We start from the raw sequence: 22,782 nt of genomic DNA on the forward strand, positions 1-22,782 counted from the left end.
CTTACCGCACTAAAACCCCCCCGGTGGCCGTCCTCAGCGCTGCGTAGAGGACTCCGGGATCTCCAAGGGAACGCAACCGGAGTCCTCTTAGCGCACTGCCCCGTCGGGCTCCGCCCAGGTGAGCTTATCGCTCACCGCACCGTCTGGTGCGTACGACGGTATGCGACCACACATACCGCCGTCCTTCCCGGGGCCGTTGGCTGGGCGGTTCGAGTTCCCACTCTTGCCACCCACGATCCCAGAAGTCCCATTTTAGTCGCCTCTAACGACAGGCAGGGGATACCGTAGCCCTGATTACAGAAACATAGGCCTAGAACTCACTTAAAAATATATTATAATAATTATTATGAGCACTCACTAGTTTATAGTAATCGTGAATTATTTAAATATATCTTCTGTTTGATAAAACAATCATTGTGTAAAGGTATTCCTTCCTTACTTCCTTATTAATTGTCTTGTAGCAAAATTTCTTTAACCATTACCGAGGACAGGTAATCATTTACCTACATTAAAAACAATATTACCATAACATTGCATTATTGGTGTTTTATATTATGCAAGATCAATTGTAATCTGACTCTCTGGGACTTCTTTATTGTGATACTTTTTTCTTTTCTTGGTTCTTATTCTTGTGTAGTGTTATTTTTCATTTATTTGTCTTGTACTAGTCTAGTATCTCCTACATGAAAAACAAGTCACTAAGTATCAGCGTACACTAGCACATCATGCTAGCAATCTGTATCTTCTTATACTTTTCGTTCTTTAATGAAATAACGGATGGCGTTGTACATATTTAAATTATAGTTCTTTTGGGGTGTTTGGTGATGAGGGCATTTTTTTACAAATCCCTACTAAAATCGACACCACAAAGTTATATAGTAAAATATGATACGATACTATACAATACAATTTTTCTTAGTCGATTCCTCATTACTGAGGGTCGTGACGATCAAGAACTGCCTTGTTCAATACAATACGTATTAATAATTTCGTAGCACTTATTTTATAATATTGTAGTTTCACTTCTTGTACGCACACAAATCGTCTTTTCTATTTTTAATTGCGTACTTAAAAGTAAAGCTTCATACAAGCGTATAGTACACACACACAGACACACTTTTTTATTAGGTTATTTTTATTACTAATGTCAGCTCTCAGCCGTGACGTCACAGGTGGTATCAGGTCGGCACTGGCACGCCACCCGTCCCCGCGCGTCCCGAGCCAGCCAGGCTCCTGGCGCGCAGGGGCCCTGAGTGTGCAGGATGTGGCAGGTCGCGTTGAACGGAGCTGCCCCCTTGCGAGAAGAACATGCTTCCACCTGGAATTTCATGGAAACTAAGTTTAAATAATGTTTTGATACAATCAAATTTTGAATAATGAATACATCGTGAAGTACACGTACGTAATGACTGTTACAAGGAACTGCATGAGAGAGTAGACGTCTCATCTATCTGACAAGTAAAGAATTACGGACATAGTTATTGCCAGAGAGATATTTAGTATCTACATAACATCTGAATTCTTCTTATTCCATAAAGATATCAATTCTTAACATGCGTAATCTATGACCAACTATAGGATTGTCAAAATATAAATGGCTACGGCTACATCCTCCTATCTAAAGGACATTCCTCATATTTTGAACATATTCAGCAAGATCAATCGGATGATAAAACACGGCGATATCTTCTCACCTCTCTTCTAGCACAAACGCCGTTCCCACAAGCACAGACACCGTTATGACTCAACCCGTCTAAAGCAGGACGAGCCTCGAAGTCGAAAGCAACCACTTCTCCAGCAGGACACGGCTCCGCGGTACCTGGTCGATAGCAACGACGGCGCTCTGGGACGTATAGCCTGCCACGAGCGCATGGGACCTGAGGATGAAATCATATTCAAGATTAAACATGGGTTGAGTACAAGATATACGAATTTACGATTTACGAGTAACTTAGTACCAAATTATTACACGATGTCACTTATGTGAAACCGAATTTTCGGCCGGAAAACTCGGTTTAGTCATGAGTGTAATGATGCGAAAACACGTTCTCATTATAAAGGAAACGAAATAGATAGTCTACCTAATGGTAAATAGCTACTGTCGCTCATGGACACCTGTAACCCCAGATACCATTAACATCTTACCTGCGGGACCACAAATTCATTGCTGCCCCAAATGTCTTAACTAGAACACCTACAATAAGTGTATGTCTCTTACCAAAACAGAATTTAGCGTTTTCATGTAGTGGTAAAGCCTCTGGATTTGAACCACAAAGGGTTCAACCACCTGATCTATGATCTGGTGGAGCCTGTTTTTTAGAGCTGGACACTAAAATGGTAAACTAAAATAGTTTAAGATAATGCCTTTCACGACAACAACCCACCTTAGTACACCTGCCACCTCTGGCGATCATTTCATCATGAGCACACGGTCCTCGTGTGTACAGCCGGTAGCAGGCTCCATCAGCGGCCCGCGCGTGGAAGGCCTTGCAGCGGCACTCGGAGCGAGAGCCACGGGAAGACACCTCCGATATCGAGAACAGGTGCCCCTTCGGACACGGACCGATTGAATCTGGGAAGTTGAGGAGTTTTGAGGAAGTGCTGGGAATATGAAGATTTGGCGAAAAGTTATTGTAAGTCGTTACGTTTTTGTTGTGTGGAGAAAATATTTGTTAATACTCTTCAAAATACCTGTACAAAGTAATAATTAGGGCATTTTAGTATCATACTATGTCCTCCAGAGAAGACACGATATGCGCAACTTTCGCACCACGCTTACAAATGCCATTTTATTATTAGCCATTGTTTAATAAGTGTTTAACATGTTTTTTGGTACGATTTATTAATTCTGAGTTTAATCCCCGACCAGATAGATATTTAAATGATGATTTTTAATTTATTTGTGTTTTTATATGTGCGGAAAAAATCTATTATGTGGATACGAGAATGAAAAGCGTTATTTTTAGTATACACTAACTTTTCAGTCTAATAACTTTATCTAAATTATGGATTCGTGATAGTTTTAAGTATGATGTATTTTATATTTTCAACAAAATATCTGCTTGAATCACATTCAAACTTTAACTAACTAACGGTAGTAGGGAAATTTTACCAAGATACCTAATTCATAGCAACCATCCGTTGCATTATGATAGTGTGGTAGATGTGCCTCACAGCCGCACTTGGCGCCGGGCAGGAACAGCTGTCCGCGCTCGCACGGCCCGCGCGAGTAGTGCGCATAGCAGCTGCCATCCGCTGCCCAGTGGTGGGGACTGCCTGGGGTACACTGGAAACAAGGGAAGCGGTACATTAACATAGATAAAATAATCAAATTGGACATTTTTTGCTGATACCAACAATAATTTGTCTAAACAATAGAGGAAGCACACGCTGTAATTTTCAATTGCAAATTTTTGAAGCAATAATTTCAGTGTCATTAGTCAATATTAGCATTCTTTCCACTTGCTCGACAACTAACGTTAACTCAGAATTAATGTAGATACCGGTTTTTCATTCTCCCTTCATTATTGCAGATTTAAACAGGTGCAGACTGTATAATTAATGGTTAACCAAATGATGGGATCTTAAACAACCTTAAGGCTACCCTTTCTTACTAAGTTATAACAATCGTGACCTCTGAAGTTAATAAAAATTAAAAATTAAAATATTCCTAAATATTGTAATTTTTTAAAATTAGCACAAAAACACCTACATACATAGTACATATACCTAGGTCAAAAAAGGACATCCTATTAGTCAATTTATTACACGGACAAAACTTTAATTTTAGCTTTAGATAATCTGCATACTCACACTACAGTTGGCCAATCCATCAGCACCAACATCGAGCAAGGCGCCGGTATAGCAAGGTCCCTGCGTGTGTCGGTAGTAGCAGCGGCCGTCCGGCGGCCAGTACAGCAGGGTCTCGTCTGCGCATTGCTGTGGCCGCACGCACATGCCCTGGCGCTCGCTGGAGAAAACGTTACTCATTAAAGCGTTATAATAGGGCCTGATCGAAGTAACGGTAGCCAAAAAAGGCGTTTCAGTCAAGGTTCGGTTTCGGTAATCGGCCGAACATTTCACCAAAACCTAAACATACGTTCGTCCATTATCAGGTTGCGTGTGGCTGTAGCTACTCGGGCGTTCGACTAAGACGCGGCAAGAATTTACTTCACCTTAAGTCAAATATTTTTTGTTTTATAATGTGGTACTTTATTGAATAAATATAAATATAAATTCATAGAAGTAACTAGTGTAAATGTGTATGTAATTTAAATGTAATTGTGTAATTTTCTTAAATCTAAAAACTTTCAGTTTCGATTTCGATTCCAGCCGAAACTAGAACCGAAACCGAAGGATCGTTTTCAGTTTCGATTTCAACGTTCGTACACTTATTAATAATGGCCTTATTTCTGCCAAACAGTTAGTCATTAGCTCATTACCATTAGAGTCTTGCATTAGATAATGACCTTATTCCAATGAAGACCATATTGTGCAAGATAATAGGAAAATTCGAGCGGAATTTACATGGAATTGATCACGTTGAAGTGTGGTGCAAGTTACATTAGTCACCATGAATCGTGAGTTCGTGACTGACACGATGATTGATGACACGAAAAAAAAATAAGCATCGCTTATAATTTCAAAAAGAGGAATTAACTTTTGAAATTTTCATGGAATCTATGTTCGTTATCAATCTATGCACAAGACTGTATTGATATCTAATATTTTCTTGATTTATAAAAGTTAGCTACAACTAATATCGATTAACTTTATCAGTTAATTAGTACCTACGTTTAAACTAAGTAAGCCTTGTATTAGCTTTAACTCACCAGTATTATTAATAAGTAATTGTATTGGTTTGTTCATTTCTTGCCGTAACGAAGCAAGGGACGTGAATATTGCACGGACATACGTTATACGTCACTCTTGATGCTTACCTACCCTCGCTTGTTGAAGGACTCCTCGACGGGCGCGAAGTACTCGCCAGCTCTGCAGGGACCCTTCTCGAACAGCTTGTGGCAGTTGGTGGTGTGGGGCAGCTGGGCGGTGCCGGGCGGACACTTGCACTCCGCTACCGTCCTGCCGCCCCAACGTCCTGGACTCAGCTCTTGTGTTTCTGGACACGGATGGCCTTTCTGAAACGTGTTAAACGTAAGATTAGTCGTAGCTAGATTCAGAAGGTGGTAGAACCCTTTATGGTTCGACCCTGGCGGCACCACCACCACACCTATTTCTGCCTCATAACAGCAGTGTTAAGTGCTGCTGTGTTCTGGTTGTAAGGGAGAAATACTTTTCCGAGGCGTTCCAGCCTAATCCTCAGAGGTAGCGGCGCAACTGTGGCTGACCTTAGGTAAGAATATCTAATCCTATCTGGGGTTGATTACAGCTGTTCATGGGCGGCAGTAGCCACTTACCATCAAGTGGCCTGCATGCTCGTCTGCTTTTGTACGCTATAAAAATGTAACCCTTAAATATGTACTGAGTCTAAAATAATAATGCATAAGAATAAAATGATTTGTTTGTCCACCAGTAAGATTTCTATGCGTGCGTGTCACTGGTTAAAATTTGCTTTGCTCACTTGCGTAGGCGCATAAAACCAAACGATTTGATATCTGTACCATTGAGTTTAAATACGATACATAAGTCAAATACTTTGATTGATCCCTTATAAATATATAAAAAATAACGAGGTTCAACACACATTAGGTATGTTAATTTTCATAGTTCTTCAAAATCTCATCAAAGGACAGCTAATCCATCAATTGCGTCATACCATTGTTATTATCCAATTAGTGTTATCCTGTAGTAATATTCTATTCCATCAGATAATTAAGACCTTTTGTTTTATCATATGCAAATTTGTCAATCGTTTCAATTGTTAGCGTGGGAACTTAATTTGTCAATAACCTGCTGTAATTAGTAGATGAATTTTTAGCCAATTAAATTTAGCTTCATTAAATTGTGCTACAGTGCTGCATTACATTTGTTGTAGAAATACTTTATGTAAGTTACATAAGTTTTGACGGGCCATATGTACACAAAACTTTCTTTCTAGGACTCTTATCTTTTCCCTAATGCACCAAAGAAATACAACATTAAAAAATAAAAATTTCCAAAAGAAACGTAGAAATAAGTTATCTTATACAGTTCTGACGAACTCTTCTTTTACTATTATATTTTACGTTACGTCACTTTTAATTACCGTTCTTACATTGTAATCGAAAATTCAAAGATTTTACCTAAATAAAAACATTTTTACGTAACAATTGTATAACCGTGGCATCACAGGCTATAATTCCAAAGGGAGATGTCGAAACACGGGCAATGGCCGCGAAGCCTACTAATATTTCTGTAATACGTGTTAAACCGTTTGTATAATATTCCGGAAATCACGTGCGGGGCATAGTTAAAGACGTGTATGGCGTCCAAAATATCATAAACGACAAAGTTACGCCATTTCGGCCCTCAAAACCTGGTAAGAAGAATTAAAATGGCTTACACGAAATCGTCAGCTGATTTAATCAACCTTGCCTTGTTCATGATGAATATCCTAATATCCTTGTAAACGTGCCTCAAATGAGGATTCGGTGCCATCATTCGGCATTTCATTCTTTGGACTGGAACGTCACTGGAATTTTTTATTGGATTTATTTTATTCGTTATATCATAAAATGTGTTTACAGCAAAATTTATTTTGGGCCACATTATACAGAATTTCAATACTTGCAGTATAGTATAGTATAACTTACGTAACATCTCCAATATTTTGCACTAGGTTTATTATAGTAGGTGCACTATGGTAAGGCTTGGTACGTAATTATTAAAATATCGATGGCCCCCTGGAACGAATTTGAACCTCCCATAGCAGAGGTCCAGGTTTCACCTTTGATCCATTCGAAAAGCTTTGCGCGTGGCAGAAAATAATTAACTTGCATTAACATTATAGGAACCAGGAAATCTTAACATAAGCACTATCGATAATATCGAAATAATATTCCCCAATATTCGTAAAGTTCAGGCCGCATTTGGCTATTAGCGGGATTAACTACTAAACTATCTGAATGTGAACCCGTCCTCGGGAGTGGAACAGTAGATATGAAATGTTAGTCTGTACTAAGTAATTTACACAAAAACAACTTAAGGCACTTTAAGTCCTAAGTACTCCTAAGACACTTCTTCGACCAAAAAATGAAAGAAGACCAAACTAATAAAAGTGTGTTAAAAAGACAAGGCAAACAGAGCGAGGAGCGATTAAAGGTCATGTCATTGTGGTGCTAAGATGTCCTAGCAAGATTATTCTTGCAATAATATTTCCTTATATGCAATTACATATACGCAATCATGTTTTCCATTATTTGTACATCATATTATTGTGTATACTTGTATGTAACGATTTTATAATTGTTTATATCGATTGTAAATTACGTAATGTGGCTTTTGAACATGGCAATCGAAGAATAATGTGCTAACTAAACAAAGTCTCTTGGAAGATTTATCTTTGATTTATACGAAAATATAGGAAATAAAATATCTTATTACCGCTTTAAAAACACTTAACAGTCTAAAAACCTACATGTTTGAACGAAGTCATAATCGATTTTATCGCACAAACACGAATATTATGATCAGATCAATATAATGTCCGTTATCTATAAATGACGAACAATTCTTTTAATGTAATATTTGTCTCTATACCTACTAAGTATTATTTAATAGTATTTAGAAGAATCAAACGTATCATGATTGAGTAAGTCTCGTCTATTGCAGGTGCTTCGCTTATATAACCGACCTCTGATCCTGGCATAACACACGGAATAAGAAACTTTACCATAAACTGCATTTAAATTAGTCGAAGAGATCTTTAAATAAATACAACTATATAATTACATTACAATAAATATAACTATATAATAAATACAACTATACTTTAAAGGAAGTACAAAATGTTATTTGAATAATGTCTACCACAAATGTTATCGGATATTATTTAAATTATCTCTCTGATTTATATGCGCGATTAAACAAATTACGGCATAAATGTTAGCATGACTGTATTCCTAATTAAATGTTAAATCCAAAAAATGTGCGTAACTTACAGCTGTACATTCGCTAGATACCGGTGCAATAATTAATTAAAACTCATTACGGACTAATGAGTACTAAATTATTTAGTTGCAGATAACTAGGACGTTATGAAAAATTAAATCAACTAAGATATTTCCGGAATAAAATTCCACCCAATGATCTCAATTATTAAAAAAAAAGATTTTTTATTTGTAATAACGTTATATATATTTTTGATTGATAGAAAGCAACAGTATGGTAAGACATGCCTTAAAGTATGCGACGTCTGTAACACAGAATCCAATAGTGTAAAAAAATAATCGAGTTAAATAATGCAAATCTAAACGAGGTAGCAGTTCCCGTAAATCCGTCCACACCGCACACATAAGTTTCTGTTTCAAGTTTGAACAGTGTTATAAGGTAGAGCTCTTTAAACTTAGTCCTCAGGATCATTAGGTATGATAGCTGCGTAGGTAATTGATTAGATGTCAATTGTCAATCAAATCTTGATCCTGATCCAATGAACTACATGTCATATAGCTACTTCTGTTCCAAAAATGTCAATTCGTGCATTTCAGGAACCTATTACGACATGTAGGTAATCGAACTCTGTGTTCCAAATCAACCTACTTATAATAAAAAATATGACTTACACAAGTAACACATCGTGTCAAGGATCTTTTCGACACATCGAAATAACCAATCAATCAAAACCGGTATCTGAAAGTAATACACGAAAATTACTTTCGGATACCGGTTGGTCCGGTCCGTTGGACCAAGCTTTTGGAGACCGTGACCGTTCATATCAGTGAACTCTAAGAGATTCTAATCGACTCTAATAGATTAGGATGCATGACTTTTTTCAATATCATGGACGGTTTTTGAGTTTTTTAGATTCCGTGATATGTGAGATATTTTCGTCAAGATTTGGTATTAGTAGAGATTAATTAGGTTAGATGAGAGTTATACGATGATCATGAGATTGGTCCCAGAAACGTGGCTTTGCTGAATTTCCCGTTGTCTGCCATGATGAGTACTTATTAAGTTTTAATCTTCGAGTGATATTTCGAAGAAGTGATTCTTCGAAATATCACTTCATTATTAGACTTCGAAAAGGGGTTTGAGTGGGATAATAGTCCAACCTTTAAACGTCGATGCAAAAACTATGACAACTACTAAAATTCCCTCAGGCATACAATCGATAACCCACTTTGAAATGGATTCTAGATTCGAAGCGGACTAACATTTTATTAACTTTATATTTCGGTTTTGGGCGTAGACATAGGTAGGTAAATCAAGTAAGTACATAATGTAGGTAGCTATGTCTCCGCATGGAACCCAAAGAGACACTATTTACTTCCAAGGAACAGAATACAAGGAACACTCAAACAATCAAACGTTACTTTATAACAAATACCGGTTAGTCCGCAGTTTGGAGCGTGCTTTTAAAGACCGTGACCGACAGTTGGGAGACACGCCTACTGACCTACTACCGCATCTCACAATGTTTCATAAGTCTAGGTATCTTTTAAACTTATAGATATGTTTGCAACATCAGTGATGCAGCAATAGCGTGCTATGACAGTCATGATAATATTACACAAGTACACTTATCTTCCTTAAAAATAATGGACGTCCAAGGATCTTTTATGAAACTTAAATAGAAAATAAACATAATGTTTAGTGATTATTGGTTAGGGACTCTGCAATCAGCACCAAATAGACTTCAAGGCTTAACTGACGTTGAATACAGACATTGCTCCGCAGGACAACGTTAATGCCTCGTTTAGTGTATCTGACGTACCACTGCCTTCGGACCAAAACCATAGATTTTTTTCCCTAGTAGAGTACAACAGAGCTTACGTTTTAATGCAGAAATAAGTCTGATAGTAGACTGTCGCAATTAGATCACATTTAAAAACTGATACACCTGGCTAATATTCCAACTAACGTAATGTAATTCAGATAAATGAACTTTTTTACAAATTACTGACAAACTCAATAATTTGAAGATATAAATAAGAATAAGTGTTAATACAATCATACAATAGAGAAGTAAAAAACCCTTGTAAAGTGCCATTGTGAATGTAAATAAAGTATAATCGAATCAGTCGATTGTTCTTATTGAGCAATCGTTGCGAGTTGGATGGGTGCCCGACTAACGGTACGTTGAATTCTAACCAAAGAATTAGCCGTTACGATTGCTTGTGGCATTACACGTAATAGCGATCCAGTTAGGAGATTAAGACGTGTTGTTTGTTTCTAGTTTGAAATTATCTTAAGTGTGTAATTTAAGTACGAAGTGTCATTACTAAGCACGAGTTCCATTTTAGAGAATGAAAATTTTAACCCATTCTTGAGAAAGGGAAGGACACAAACATTTCGGATTTAGTCGATTGTACTCAATCGGTAAACCAATATCGTATCGGTAGTTAACTTGCTTTTTTAAGCTTACTAGCATAGATTAGTACTTACTAGCTATAAATAATAGGATAAATTGTTTTCTATCAAATCAATCATTGTTTGACATTATCATATTTCCTGAATATGTTATGTGTAAATTTAAATATAGTTACTTAAGTTGGAAAACTTTTAATATTATATCTCCTCGTAACGCATTGAAATATTTTTTGATCAATATTTACCTTATGCCTATAAGGAAATTACAGTTTTATAAAAAACTCACCTTATAAATAGTGTAGCATTTTCCATCAGCTGGCCAGTACAACATAAGCCACCCTCGAGGGTGCGCGGCGCAGGGGTTCCGCCTTACATCCGCCCAGGGGGGCGGCAGCACCGCCGCATGGCTGCCGCAAAGCAACGCTGCCAACCACAACCACGCAGCCATTTTCAAAACTTACTTATATCGCACTTTTCATTAACCACATCTTTGTCAAATTTCTTTTATAAATAATCCACTCAATTCATTACACTCCACAGTTTCATAATTCGTATACGTGTTTGATTCAATTCACTTATTCTTCCGGTGTGTGTTCCGTCATTTTCGTTACGGTTTAAATTTTGCTGGTCTATAACAACAACGAATAAATATTTCGTCTTACATGATCACTGTACAACAACGTAATTTGTAATTTAATTCAAAAAGTGCATAAACCGTTTTAATGTTCCTAATTATGTTCGTTCTGCAAACAGTTACACTACAATAAAAAACATCATAAACAGCAAGTATAAGTGTTACGCTGTAATATTTTAATTTGCTTGTTACATTAGCTTTATTTCCCTTATGTTACGCTCGCGGTCGCATTGTCCGGGTAAGTGCGGCAAATTACCGTGATCTAGTGTAACGGTGTCTGCTTACCGTTTGATGTCCCTTTTTTTTTTTTTTTTTTTTTTTTCTTTTCGAGGGGGAAACCTTCAAAAGGTACCCGGTGCCGTGGGAGCGACACGGGGTTATGTGGGACTTTTACCGCACTAAAACCCCCCCGGTGGCCGTCCTCGGCGCTGCGTAGAGGACTCAGGGATCTCCAAAGGAACGCGACCGGAGTCCTCTCAGCGCACTGCCCCGTCGGGCTCCGCCCAGGTGACATTGTGTCACCACACCGACCGTTTGATGTCCCGCCCACCGACCAGGTGTCGAAATAGACTACAATTATTAACCCAGTTACTTCTTGCTTGGATTACGTGCAAACCGCTACGCTTGGCCCGTGTTATAGGTTACAGCGACAAGTGCATTTCTTTTAATAGTGTTCGTTGAAGCGTTAAATTGATTGTTGTATATTGGTCTGTATTTGTCTCTAGCAAGACGGCCGTAAGACAATAACAAGGTTTTCTGGACATTTATATAGTTTGGTTCAAATATTTCCAATGTCTATAGTAAATAGATATAGAATACATAGATTAGGTAAATTATAAAAATCCGAAATTAATTCTCGATAACATTTTAATCAACTCATTATAGTACTTATTTGTAAACAAACGCGAGGACGATCTTTTTGGTCTTAATTAAATCGCTATCTCTTGTACTATTGTAACTGTAAAAGGAAATAAGTAGATTTACCGTAACTTAACAAGAAATATTAAGTCGCTATCGAAAAATGAATCTTTTTTTAACATTACTTGCATTTTTTTATACATCAACTAACGTAATTGTGACAACAAATTCAAAAGTAACCATAAATTGTATAATTAACATTGCCGCCAGCAAATGTTTCTTTTTTTAATTAAATTATTATTATGCAGTTTACTAATTTCCCAAAATCATTATAGGAACACTAGCAATGTACATACATGAAAATGTTATTAAAAATTAAATGACTGTTTAGCTAATGTCAACACAATTACGTTAAGTGACTGAAAAGAAAAAAATCCCCCGAAAATAGTCGTATCTGTAATTAGTGTTAAAAACCACTTTGAGTATAAAATACAACTTTATTCATTGAAAAGACACTTTCCGTGTTGTCATTCAGGTTGTATTAATATAAAGGCTCAGGTACGTGAGCCTTTATATTAATACTAACTGTAACAAAATGATTACGTCAGACCGTGGGACAGATCGCACGCATCGCGCCGTTGTCAGGAAAAATGTGGCAAATTGATCTAGTCTTGCCACACGCACGATCAATCACAATAACTATGTACATCGACAACCGCTAAAGAACGTACACGCTTTTTTGTGAGAATTAGGTACGTATAATTTATTCGCAATAATGGCGGTGCAAGAACTTGTGATAACTATTTAATCTAATTAAAATTAAAGAAACAAATGCAGTCCATCTCATACCTTCATCAGATCTATGATCAACCTTAACTGGAATTGAAGCCCTACATAAGGTCGCTCAAAGATACATTGTTAGTTATTCCCTTCAAAATTAAATTATGAAGGGAATAACTAACAATGTATCTCTCTATAAGTTATCTATTTCTCTCTTACCACATCTTTAAACTAGAACTATAACTATAGGTAACTATAAATAGATGTAGTGATTTTAAAACGGAGTAGGTACCTACTTTGTATAAATTGAACCCAGCTCTACGCATAATACTTAACATTTTTGTTATCGTCGTTAATAAGAAGCTTGGATATTAACGATATCACATTTTTATAACGTTACATTAAAGTAATAAGTGACTCATTTGATACTACAGTTTAAAAACAGATGCGGGTAGGTGAAGTGGGGACGACACCTTGGCGGCGCTCGAATTAACAGAGAGCGACATTCTGGTCGGAGACTTCAGCAAGAGCAGTCGAATAACGGAGATACTTGTGTAGTTATAATACTTCTAATCACTAGTGTGAACTTACTTACGTATAATTGTTATATCGTTACTCTGTACCGTTTATGTGACTATATTATTACATGACTTCAAGACCTTCAAGACGAGTTTGATTTCATCAGAAGTGTACAAGAACCAGCTCACAATCATGGACGGCGATTCGTAAGTACGAACATACTTGACACAGGAATAAAAACCGTGAGTTAAAACATTATTTTGTCATATGTGAATTTATCTTGGTAAAATAAGTAAAAATGGGGGTAGATAAATGTCGTTGATGTAAGGGCAAACTCATTTGAATTAAGAAAATGGATAGATTGAGACTAGTAATTCAATGAAATGTTAATACCCTCTGAAAATGATATACTTAAATTTTGTGAACAAACTTTACTCTTAGCAAATTACTTGTTAACATTGTAAACTGAGGTGTTTACTTCAAAATAAGTGCATTTTCTGTGAAGAAGTGTCTAAAAGTAATTTTGCAAGGCAGTTCTTGTGGTAAATCTGTCCATTTGGTTAAAGTCTGTGGTGTAAAAAGTAAATCCTAATTGTTCTAAAGTTACACCTACTTTGAAATATATAGAAATACACGTACTTATGAAAATATTTTAAGGATCTTTAATCTTAAATGTCAGGCTTTATAGATGTGGGAACCTAATGGTTGTTAATATAGGCTAATGTACGCCAGAAATTGCATACAGGTTAGATTTGAATTTATTTTTGATAACTTTTAATGTTTCAAACTGGGTTTACGTATATGCGTTTGTTATTATTGTATGGAGGGGACTATGCGGTAGCAACAAACGCAGTTACAGAGTACAGTATACCTACTTGATATAAGTGACACGTTTATTAAGTTGCAAAATTTTGATTATTCATAATTGTACAGAAATGTATAATATCTACGTGGTACATATTTAACTGACTGCAAATAAGTATCACGACCACGGTATTCAGTGGCTGAGTGTACCCACGAGGGAAATGGTAAATGAGTTTAAGGTTTATTGTTTTTTTTTTTTTGATATTAATTGACTATATTTAAAAATTCACATCTACATTGTTCACACTTTCATTTTATAAATCAATGAAAGTTTCCTTTTGATTTCATATACTTGATACGTAATTGTTATGAAAGAAGCATACGTACGTTGCCAAATTTAGCATTCCATCAATTCTAGGCGAACTCACGCAGTACTGTGTACTACTGTGTTTTGACTCCCATAAAGTATAAATGCACATTAGTTAATGATCTATGAGAAAACTGAGAAACTTATGCGCAGCGGTCTTTGGAATATTATATATAAAAAAAACAACCTCCCATTTCACTTATACATAATATTAAATGTCTGTTTTAAATTTAGTATGCAACGTTTCGTTTTGTATTAATATTTCTTTACATCTCGTAATTTTAAACCTTTATTGAATTTGAATTTGACACATTACACGTCCTTTTGGTTTGAAAATTGGGCACTATCAAATACTGGTAAATGAAGTTTGTACCTTAAACGTTGAGGCGCTTAGACTATCGATATTATCAATTATGTGAGCCACTTACGAAATGATAAACGGGATCCACTTTGTATGGGATTGAGAATAAATTATTTTAAGTAAAATAATAATAATAATAATAAATTGATGCTTTTATAACTTGAGCTTAGTTCTATTTACAAGTTACAGCAATTAAGTTATTATACGTACATATTTAAAATGAGTCTTGCCTGCGACTTTGTTCATGTGGATTCAGAATATAGTTTGAATTGCATTTTTAAAACGAGTCTTGCCTGCGACTTTGTTCATGTGGATTCAAAATATAATTTGAATTATACAATGCCCTCTGTCAAGATCACGGAGTACATTGGTAATTTGAAATTCTCCATTACCTGGTCATGTAATGTTTTAAAAAAAAAAATGTATATTTTTGACATCAACTTCGTAGTTTTGGTTTTAATGCATTTTCAAACATACAAACCGACAGACAAAAATTTTTCTTTTTCAAATATATTCGATGTAAACACGTGAAGATTTCATTCTTATTATATGTATATCATAGCCGAATGAATAATAATGTTGTTTAATAATGTAATCAAATAAAACCATAGGTACATTTCGATGGGATTTTCTTATACAATAATTTACTTTTCATATAAATTTCATACGGTTCACAACTGCGTCATGTCTAGGTTTTCTCTATAGAAACATCGAGCGTCTCCTTGAGAGTGTTGGTTGTAAATGATACATATTATATTAATATAATCTATACAGATATTACGCACTAATATATTTTTATTACAAACTATATAAAAGTCAGGTGAAGCCGAGGCGTTTGAAATATATATAATGAATATGAATTGTTCGGTAATAAGGTGTATCATAAGATAGTTTGACTAACTGTTTGTTTGGCTGGCTGGTATAAAATCATGATCAACTTTAATAGACCTTTTTCAGGTCATAGAAATTTTAGGTTGTGATTGATAAGGAGCCACATGTTATGTAAAACAGTTATAGTTTTAAATCTGACGATCGTGATGAGACAAAATTAGAATTGGACAAGATTATTAAAATCATGTCATGTCAAAGTATTTCAAAATTTTTAAAGAAATCTGACCGTTCAAAGTAGGTAAAAATCGAATTCAAATATTCCGTTACATACATACAGGTCAAGTTAATAAAAGCGTGGCAAAAATAAAAGCGTGTTTAAAAAAAATCTTTTATCAGTTGTAGACACAAATAAATATAGTTAAATAATGGCCGGTTTCTGAAGTCATTTTTCTTGGTAGGTAGTTTACGAGTATGTATTCAATCTATCGGAAACTATCCGTTTGATAACTACCTACGAAAAAAAAAATCCGCTTCCGAGGAACTCAATGTAAGACAAAGTCTGTTTAAACTCCGTTTAGATTAACGGACCATTTTAATGTGTTTATTCTTTCCATAACATTATTTGATTTTTTAAAAAAACGACGTTTTGCGTAAAGTCTGGCAAATCTTCCTTAGTATAATGCATAACTTTTACAGTAAAATAGCCCAAACTATAACTTCCTTATGGGAATCTTGATTTAAAACTTTTGGTGAAAAAAAAAAAGTTAAGCTTATTACACAATTGACAAGTATGTCGCTGACGTGAACGCATGGGTCCTTCGCTTTATTAATTAAATTTTGAAATTCATGCAATAGTATGTATTATTATAACTGAATATAAATTCAATTTAATGTAATGAAATTTCTTTCGGACTTTCAAAAGTGGGTTATGTGGCCCTACTTTGAAAGAAATAATGTGAATTTGTGATAAATAACGTAAAAAATTGGGTTCATACAACTTATTACGTGTTGTACTTATTGTGTGAAATTCATGCTTTGTTTACCATTATTTAGTCTTTAACTTTGATATCATTCATTTCAAATATTCACGATATATTATTATTTTGATACTGCTTCATCAGTTGATAAAAGACGTACGTTGGAAAGGCAACTATTTGTATAAAATAACATTGTAATAATTAAAAGAAGTACTAAGTAGTAATAAAATAATGTTATAATAGTATTTTGAGTCGCACAGATTCATTTAGTGGCCAACTATAGATCTATCTATCTATCAGTATAACAGTTATTGAACAGGTTGTTGAGCATTCCGAAATGGACTAATAAGATAAACGTCGTTATTCTGATGCGTAACTTTATCGAATCAATAGTTGTTGGAGATTTAACTATTGGACTAAAAATCCAGACATAAGTAAAGTGGGCAGCTAGATGTTGTCATTACTGTAGGTGTAGGAAACTTTGTGGTTTGATTTTTATTTATCTGGAGTTAAGATGGATTAGTGCAGATGCCTCGAGCAGTGTGATGTTCGCGGGTGTCTCTTGGTGATGCATATGGTTGGGTTGACCCAAGGCATTGAGTACCTTGAAGATATTAAGTGAATATTGCATTTTTAGAGTAAATTTGAGTTGAGCACTGGCCGAATGTTATCGTAAGCAAGGTATAAAAACTGCGGTGATACATGACTAGAGTGATCCTATATGAACATCACCTAGTTATAACCGTGTTTTTTATTATTTAACAATGGTCTAATGCATTCGCTTCAATACCTGTCGCGCATATGACATTTATGTAAAGAGTCCTTATGAACTATGCCTGCAACAGAAATCCGTGGTGAACACTGTTGGGGCAGATTTATAACCTAGGTAATACACAACTAGTGTGATTCTATATGAACATCACCTAGTTTAAGCCTTGGTTCGGATCAACAGTTCGGGCCTTTTACATGCGAGTCGGTATTGCAAGAAAATGCGTATAGTTAAAGCCATGTTTTTGATAAACAGTTCGGGCCTCTTACGTGCGAGTCGGTATTACAAGAAAATGTGTAACTCTTCTGGACTTAGGCATTAAACAACTGGTTTTCTTTTGCAGCTCTTGCATCAGACCATACACGATCGAGGACGAACGTGTGAGCAGGACGGCCGAATGTTATCGTCGTTAATAAGAAGCTTGGATATTAACGATATCACATTTTTATAACGTTACATTAAAGTAATAAGTGACTCATTTGATACTACAGTTTAAAAACAGATGCGGGTAGGTGAAGTGGGGACGACACCTTGGCGGCGCTCGAATTAACAGAGAGCGACATTCTGGTCGGAGACTTCAGCAAGAGCAGTCGAATAACGGAGATACTTGTGTAGTTATAATACTTCTAATCACTAGTGTGAACTTACTTACGTATAATTGTTATATCGTTACTCTGTACCGTTTATGTGACTATATTATTACATGACTTCAAGACCTTCAAGACGAGTTTGATTTCATTTTGATACTTTATCTAACAACACTTATCTAACATCAAATAAATTGGTCAATTTATGTGACAAATAACGGCATTTATTCGAGATATAGGAAACATATCTGATCAATAAAAAACGTAAAATGGACCCTTTCCACTTTTAACGCTGCCCCAACTTGTAAGGTTATCGGAATTAATGAAATTCATTTTATACAATTTATATGTTCGCAGAAATATAGATAAAATATTGTTGCTTTGATATTTCTTAGGCAATAAGGAAACCAAATAGGTAAAAACCACTTTTATTACGCAATAAATTTTAGGAGATTAATGTGGGAGTAATATATACATGTGTAGTTTTTAGAGTAGTATACTACGTAAACTGCTTAATATCATGAATTATTTATAAATGTTTTACAGTATTTAGGTATATATATATCATCTTTATACAATAGTCAAGGTTATTTTACATTTTCGTATGGGAAATATTAAGAAATAGATAGAACATATTATGTTAGTAATCCAAAATATGGTAATTGACGGAGTAAAGTGGTTTTTACATCAAATTATCCGGGATACGCAAGCTTTAGTGGCGGGTTCCGGAAACGATAAGTTACCAAAATATTTTTCTATCAGATAACATCGATACCTTTTCTCACGAACGCTATTTACTATGTAGAAAACTCCTGTTTAAATACTAATCTACATTACATCCATTATTGTGTATGATAATTCATGAGTACAATGGATGTACTTGGTTTCATCATACAAAATTACATGCAACTACCATGTAATAAAACCTAAGGCAAATTATGAAACAGTTAAATACCACGACTTGTAAAGATGAGTTTTTTATTTCATCGTCTCAGTGGAATCCGTTACATTTTTAAGTGGCTGAAGTTAAATAATAGCTGGCCAGTTATAAAAGACTGTTGGATAATCCTTTTGTAGTCTTTTCTGATGGTAATGACTTTAAAGTAATTATTTTTGTCTTACTTCTTAATATTCAGAGCACGTTTGAAATACGAAAGTATTGTTCCGTGGTTTTATCACGATTTGGCAATTAGGTATTTGGTATTTATCATCATTAAATGTACTAAAACTGTTTTCAAATTATTTTTACCCATGTGTATCTGTTCTATATACACTTATCTTGGATGTTTACCTATATTTGATATGTAAAAATACACTTATATTTTTATGAATGTTCACACAAAAAGCATAAATCGTAATTTTGTGCCTATTATTCTTTTTCTATAATTGCATTTCTATTAAGTATCGAATTAAGAAAGATCGTAAAGAAAATTACAAAATAAGCTCTATTTTCAGTAGCAGTCATGCGGTAAATGAACTTGACTTACAAGGAACGTTGATTAGTCATTGCGTAACTAGAATTATAATTAGGTAACTCATTAACTGGCACAAGACATAAATAAATAATAGCCAACAAGGAAATGATTTAAAAAATATTGTTTATATTAATTAAATAAGTATAATTTGAAAAATAAAAAAAAATATTTAATTTTATCATCATAAATATCTATAGCACTAATAACTTTTGAAACAAAACGATTTAATTATTGTTACATAAATATTTTTCGAAAATTAAAAAAAAATAATACGAGACTACTACTACGAGACTATATAGGTAGGTATGTAAAAATTAAGTAAGAAAATCCTTCGAACTCGTAAAAAAGATTAAAGAAAACCTAAAAATATTATTGAGACGTTGAGATTTACGAAAACGAGTTTGAATGAAATACTTTATTTAAGAAATATTTAACACAAGTGTAAACTAGGTAATTTATTCTGATTTACCGTATATTCATTTTGTGTATGGTGGATATTTTCATATTTTCACAATTTATCTTCACAATTTTAAAAATTTAGATACACAAAATATTTCGTATATTTTTGAAATACTGTGATAATTTCGATATGAATTGTTTTACGCTGACGTTAAGATTTTTTTAAATATATATGGACAACAATTTACGGTTTATGCAATTTTTAAATTCCACGTATGTGAACCACGTGCGTCCGGCCGACCGGCGCGAGCCTCACGTCAGGCACCGAATCTCGCCCGCGACTGAATTCTATGCCTTCGGAGCTTTTGACTAGACGGGTAAGTCTTAGCGTATTACGTACGCTGATAGCAATTGCAGTAGATACCAACCGCATTTGAAAAACAATGATCACTTGAAGATAAGTGACGAATTCACCGAGTATTTTTTCTGTTTTATCATACAGACATACTGAGCAAAAGTTAATATTTTTGGTTTAATTTATTGTTCTGTATGTACCTTTACCAGGAGTTTTTACGTTTCGACAAATATGACTGTTTTGGTATTTGTTTACGTATGGGCCAATACGATTTTCTAGTTCTGACACAATCCGCTAGGGGCGCTGATTGGAATTTGTATGGGCAAAAAAACAAATACCAAAACAGTCATATTTGTCGAAACGTAAAAACTCCTGGTAAGGGTACTGAACTTGGCGTATGGTTGTTAACTGATGAACTATGGCCTAAAAGATTCTGAGAAGATGAAAAATAAATTGAATGAACTCGAAGCTTTTAAAACGAATACGTAATAAACCCATGTGTGCTCTTAATAAAACAAACAAGCAGAGCTAGGTCGAGGTAACCTTGTTGATTTTGGTTATTAACATACGCGATAACGTTTTTTTTATTTTTACCATCTTTAAATCTCAGACCATGTGTTTGCTTGTTTAATATATGTTTAAACAAGTTTACTGGTAGGTAGTTGGAATACAAGTTTTAACAAGTAATTAATTTAAAAAATCAAAAACCCGACTGCACCAAAAAGGCTGAAGTAGAATTTCCAAAAGCAGTGAAATAGGCATTTCATTATTTTTATCCTAGGTGTAAAAAAATAGATAGTGGCCGATTCTCAGACCTACTGAATATGTATATAAAATTTGGTGAAAATCGGTGAAGCCGTTTCGGAGGAGTACGGTAACTAACACGAGAATTTTATATATAAGATATATTATATAATGTATGTGTAATCTTCTATTAATTTCCTTTATTTTGACACCCTACTCGATAGGTTTGGTTAACTTTTTTAAAACGTGTTACTATTTCGCGAAAAAATTCACCATTTAAGGTCTATAAAATATATAAATTCAGTAAATCAAAGTTTCATTCAAGGTAATTCAAGGTCATTATTTTACCTCGTTAGAAGTAGCATTTCATTATTTTTATCCAACAAGCCTGATACAAAATGTCATAGTGTTTGCTTCAAAATTGACGATTGTTCAAATTAACTTTTAACCCTTATTTTACCCTCTACGGGGTTGATTTTTCGGAGGGGGATAAATAAGTGCGTCCTTGTCCTATCCAGAAAGACAAATACACAATTTTATAGTAGTTGCTTCAAAATTAAAGGATTTCAAAAAAACTGTTTTCCCCTATTTTACCCTCTTAAGGGTAGAATTTCCAAAAGGCCTTTCTTAGTACTTATTCAAGCTATATAGAGAACCTGTGTGCAAAATTTCAGAACTGTAAGGTCCTTAGTTTAGGCTGTACGTTGATTTCTGAAAAATGAAAAAGTCATTTAGTTAGTCAGTCAGTCAGTCACCTTACTGTTTTATATATATACAAATATGTTTTTATAATCTCCGTTTAATTTCCTTCCATTTGATACCCTAATCGATAGGTTCGGTTAACTTTTTTTTTAAATGTGTTACTATTTCGCGCCAAAAATCCACCATTTTGATTTTTTTTTACTAACACCTATCTAAGGACACTCGGGTCATGGAGACAAATATAATGACACTTTAACTGTTGAAATTCATCCAGCCGTTTGTTAGATCGGATCAAATAAAGAAAGACAAACATACAAGATACGCGCGAAAAACATAACCCTTCCTTGGCAGTCGGGTAATAAATAAAAGAAAAATGAAAAAATTGAGACTTTTATTTATATACCTATCAGTCAGTTATTTTTATGTAAGAAGTTATAATAAATATAATTAACGTTATACGAAAGTTAAATAATAATTATGTTTGACGTAAACGTAATATTATTTTACATGTTCTTATTAGTGATCGAAGTTTACATAGCACAAAGTTTTACAAAGCTGTAATCAATGCTTTAGTAAACCTACACAGAGTTGTAAATTCAAAGTAAATCTGTTTGGCGGGGCACACCCCTAACAAACACAGGCATTAGGGGATGCTGGGGGGGAACTACAAGGCAACTTCCGACATCAGCCTCACGATCAACTGTTACATAAAGTTCTACCTCAAATGGGTTGTGTCGTTAAAACTCGCGCACTTTGTGTAGTCTTTTATACAAAAGAAAACAGTACGGTACTAACTTAATTTTAAAGTGTTAAAACACACATTTTAATACCAGAGAAAAATAGTGGGAAATGTACATAAAAGTTTTCGAAAATGATAAATCACAAAATGTAATGTAGGTACCTTGTACCCATTGTACATTTAACTGTACATAACTCAAATTGTCAATGTCATTTAAACTGATATGTACAAAAATAGCTAACTTCACTACGAGTACATGATATGTCATTGTTCAGTTACTTTGGACACTGTAGTGTTCATCTTCTTTTTAAACTTTACGACGTTCATCTAATTATGATGTTTGTTGTGTTTAGCTAGTTATGAACGCTTGGGGATATAGGTATTTTTTAAAAACTTAACATATTCATCTACTAT

The 22,782-nt window shown here is 34.6% G+C and overlaps 1 protein-coding gene across 11 annotated transcripts; it reads right to left on the reverse strand.

The window, feature by feature from the left end:
* Nucleotides 1-404: 404 nt before the first annotated feature.
* On the reverse strand, nucleotides 405-20,198 carry LOC140751973 (uncharacterized). 11 transcript variants are annotated; one of them, XM_073086125.1, is made up of 9 exons: nucleotides 19,899-20,070; nucleotides 11,633-11,896; nucleotides 10,754-11,096; nucleotides 4,945-5,138; nucleotides 3,814-3,970; nucleotides 3,121-3,286; nucleotides 2,385-2,572; nucleotides 1,695-1,877; nucleotides 405-1,318 (listed from the first exon to the last, which is right to left on the reverse strand). In XM_073086125.1, the coding sequence occupies exons 3-9, from the start codon at nucleotides 10,913-10,915 to the stop codon at nucleotides 1,148-1,150; spliced, it is 1,221 nt and encodes a 406-aa protein (XP_072942226.1). In that variant the 5' UTR covers nucleotides 10,916-11,096; nucleotides 11,633-11,896; nucleotides 19,899-20,070; the 3' UTR covers nucleotides 405-1,147. The 11 variants fall into 11 exon arrangements, with proteins under 11 accessions (XP_072942226.1, XP_072942221.1, XP_072942216.1 ...); XM_073086120.1 differs by having other exon boundaries at nucleotides 10,754-11,136; XM_073086115.1 differs by lacking the exons at nucleotides 11,633-11,896; nucleotides 19,899-20,070 and adding an exon at nucleotides 20,077-20,198 and having other exon boundaries at nucleotides 10,754-11,136.
* Nucleotides 20,199-22,782: the final 2,584 nt, after the last annotated feature.

Source organism: Epargyreus clarus, unplaced genomic scaffold (genome assembly GCF_041222505.1).
Source record: "Epargyreus clarus isolate Ecla_fem2 unplaced genomic scaffold, WU_Ecla_fem_2.2 ptg000023l, whole genome shotgun sequence".
In the NCBI taxonomy this organism is placed as follows: domain Eukaryota; kingdom Metazoa; phylum Arthropoda; class Insecta; order Lepidoptera; family Hesperiidae; genus Epargyreus; species Epargyreus clarus.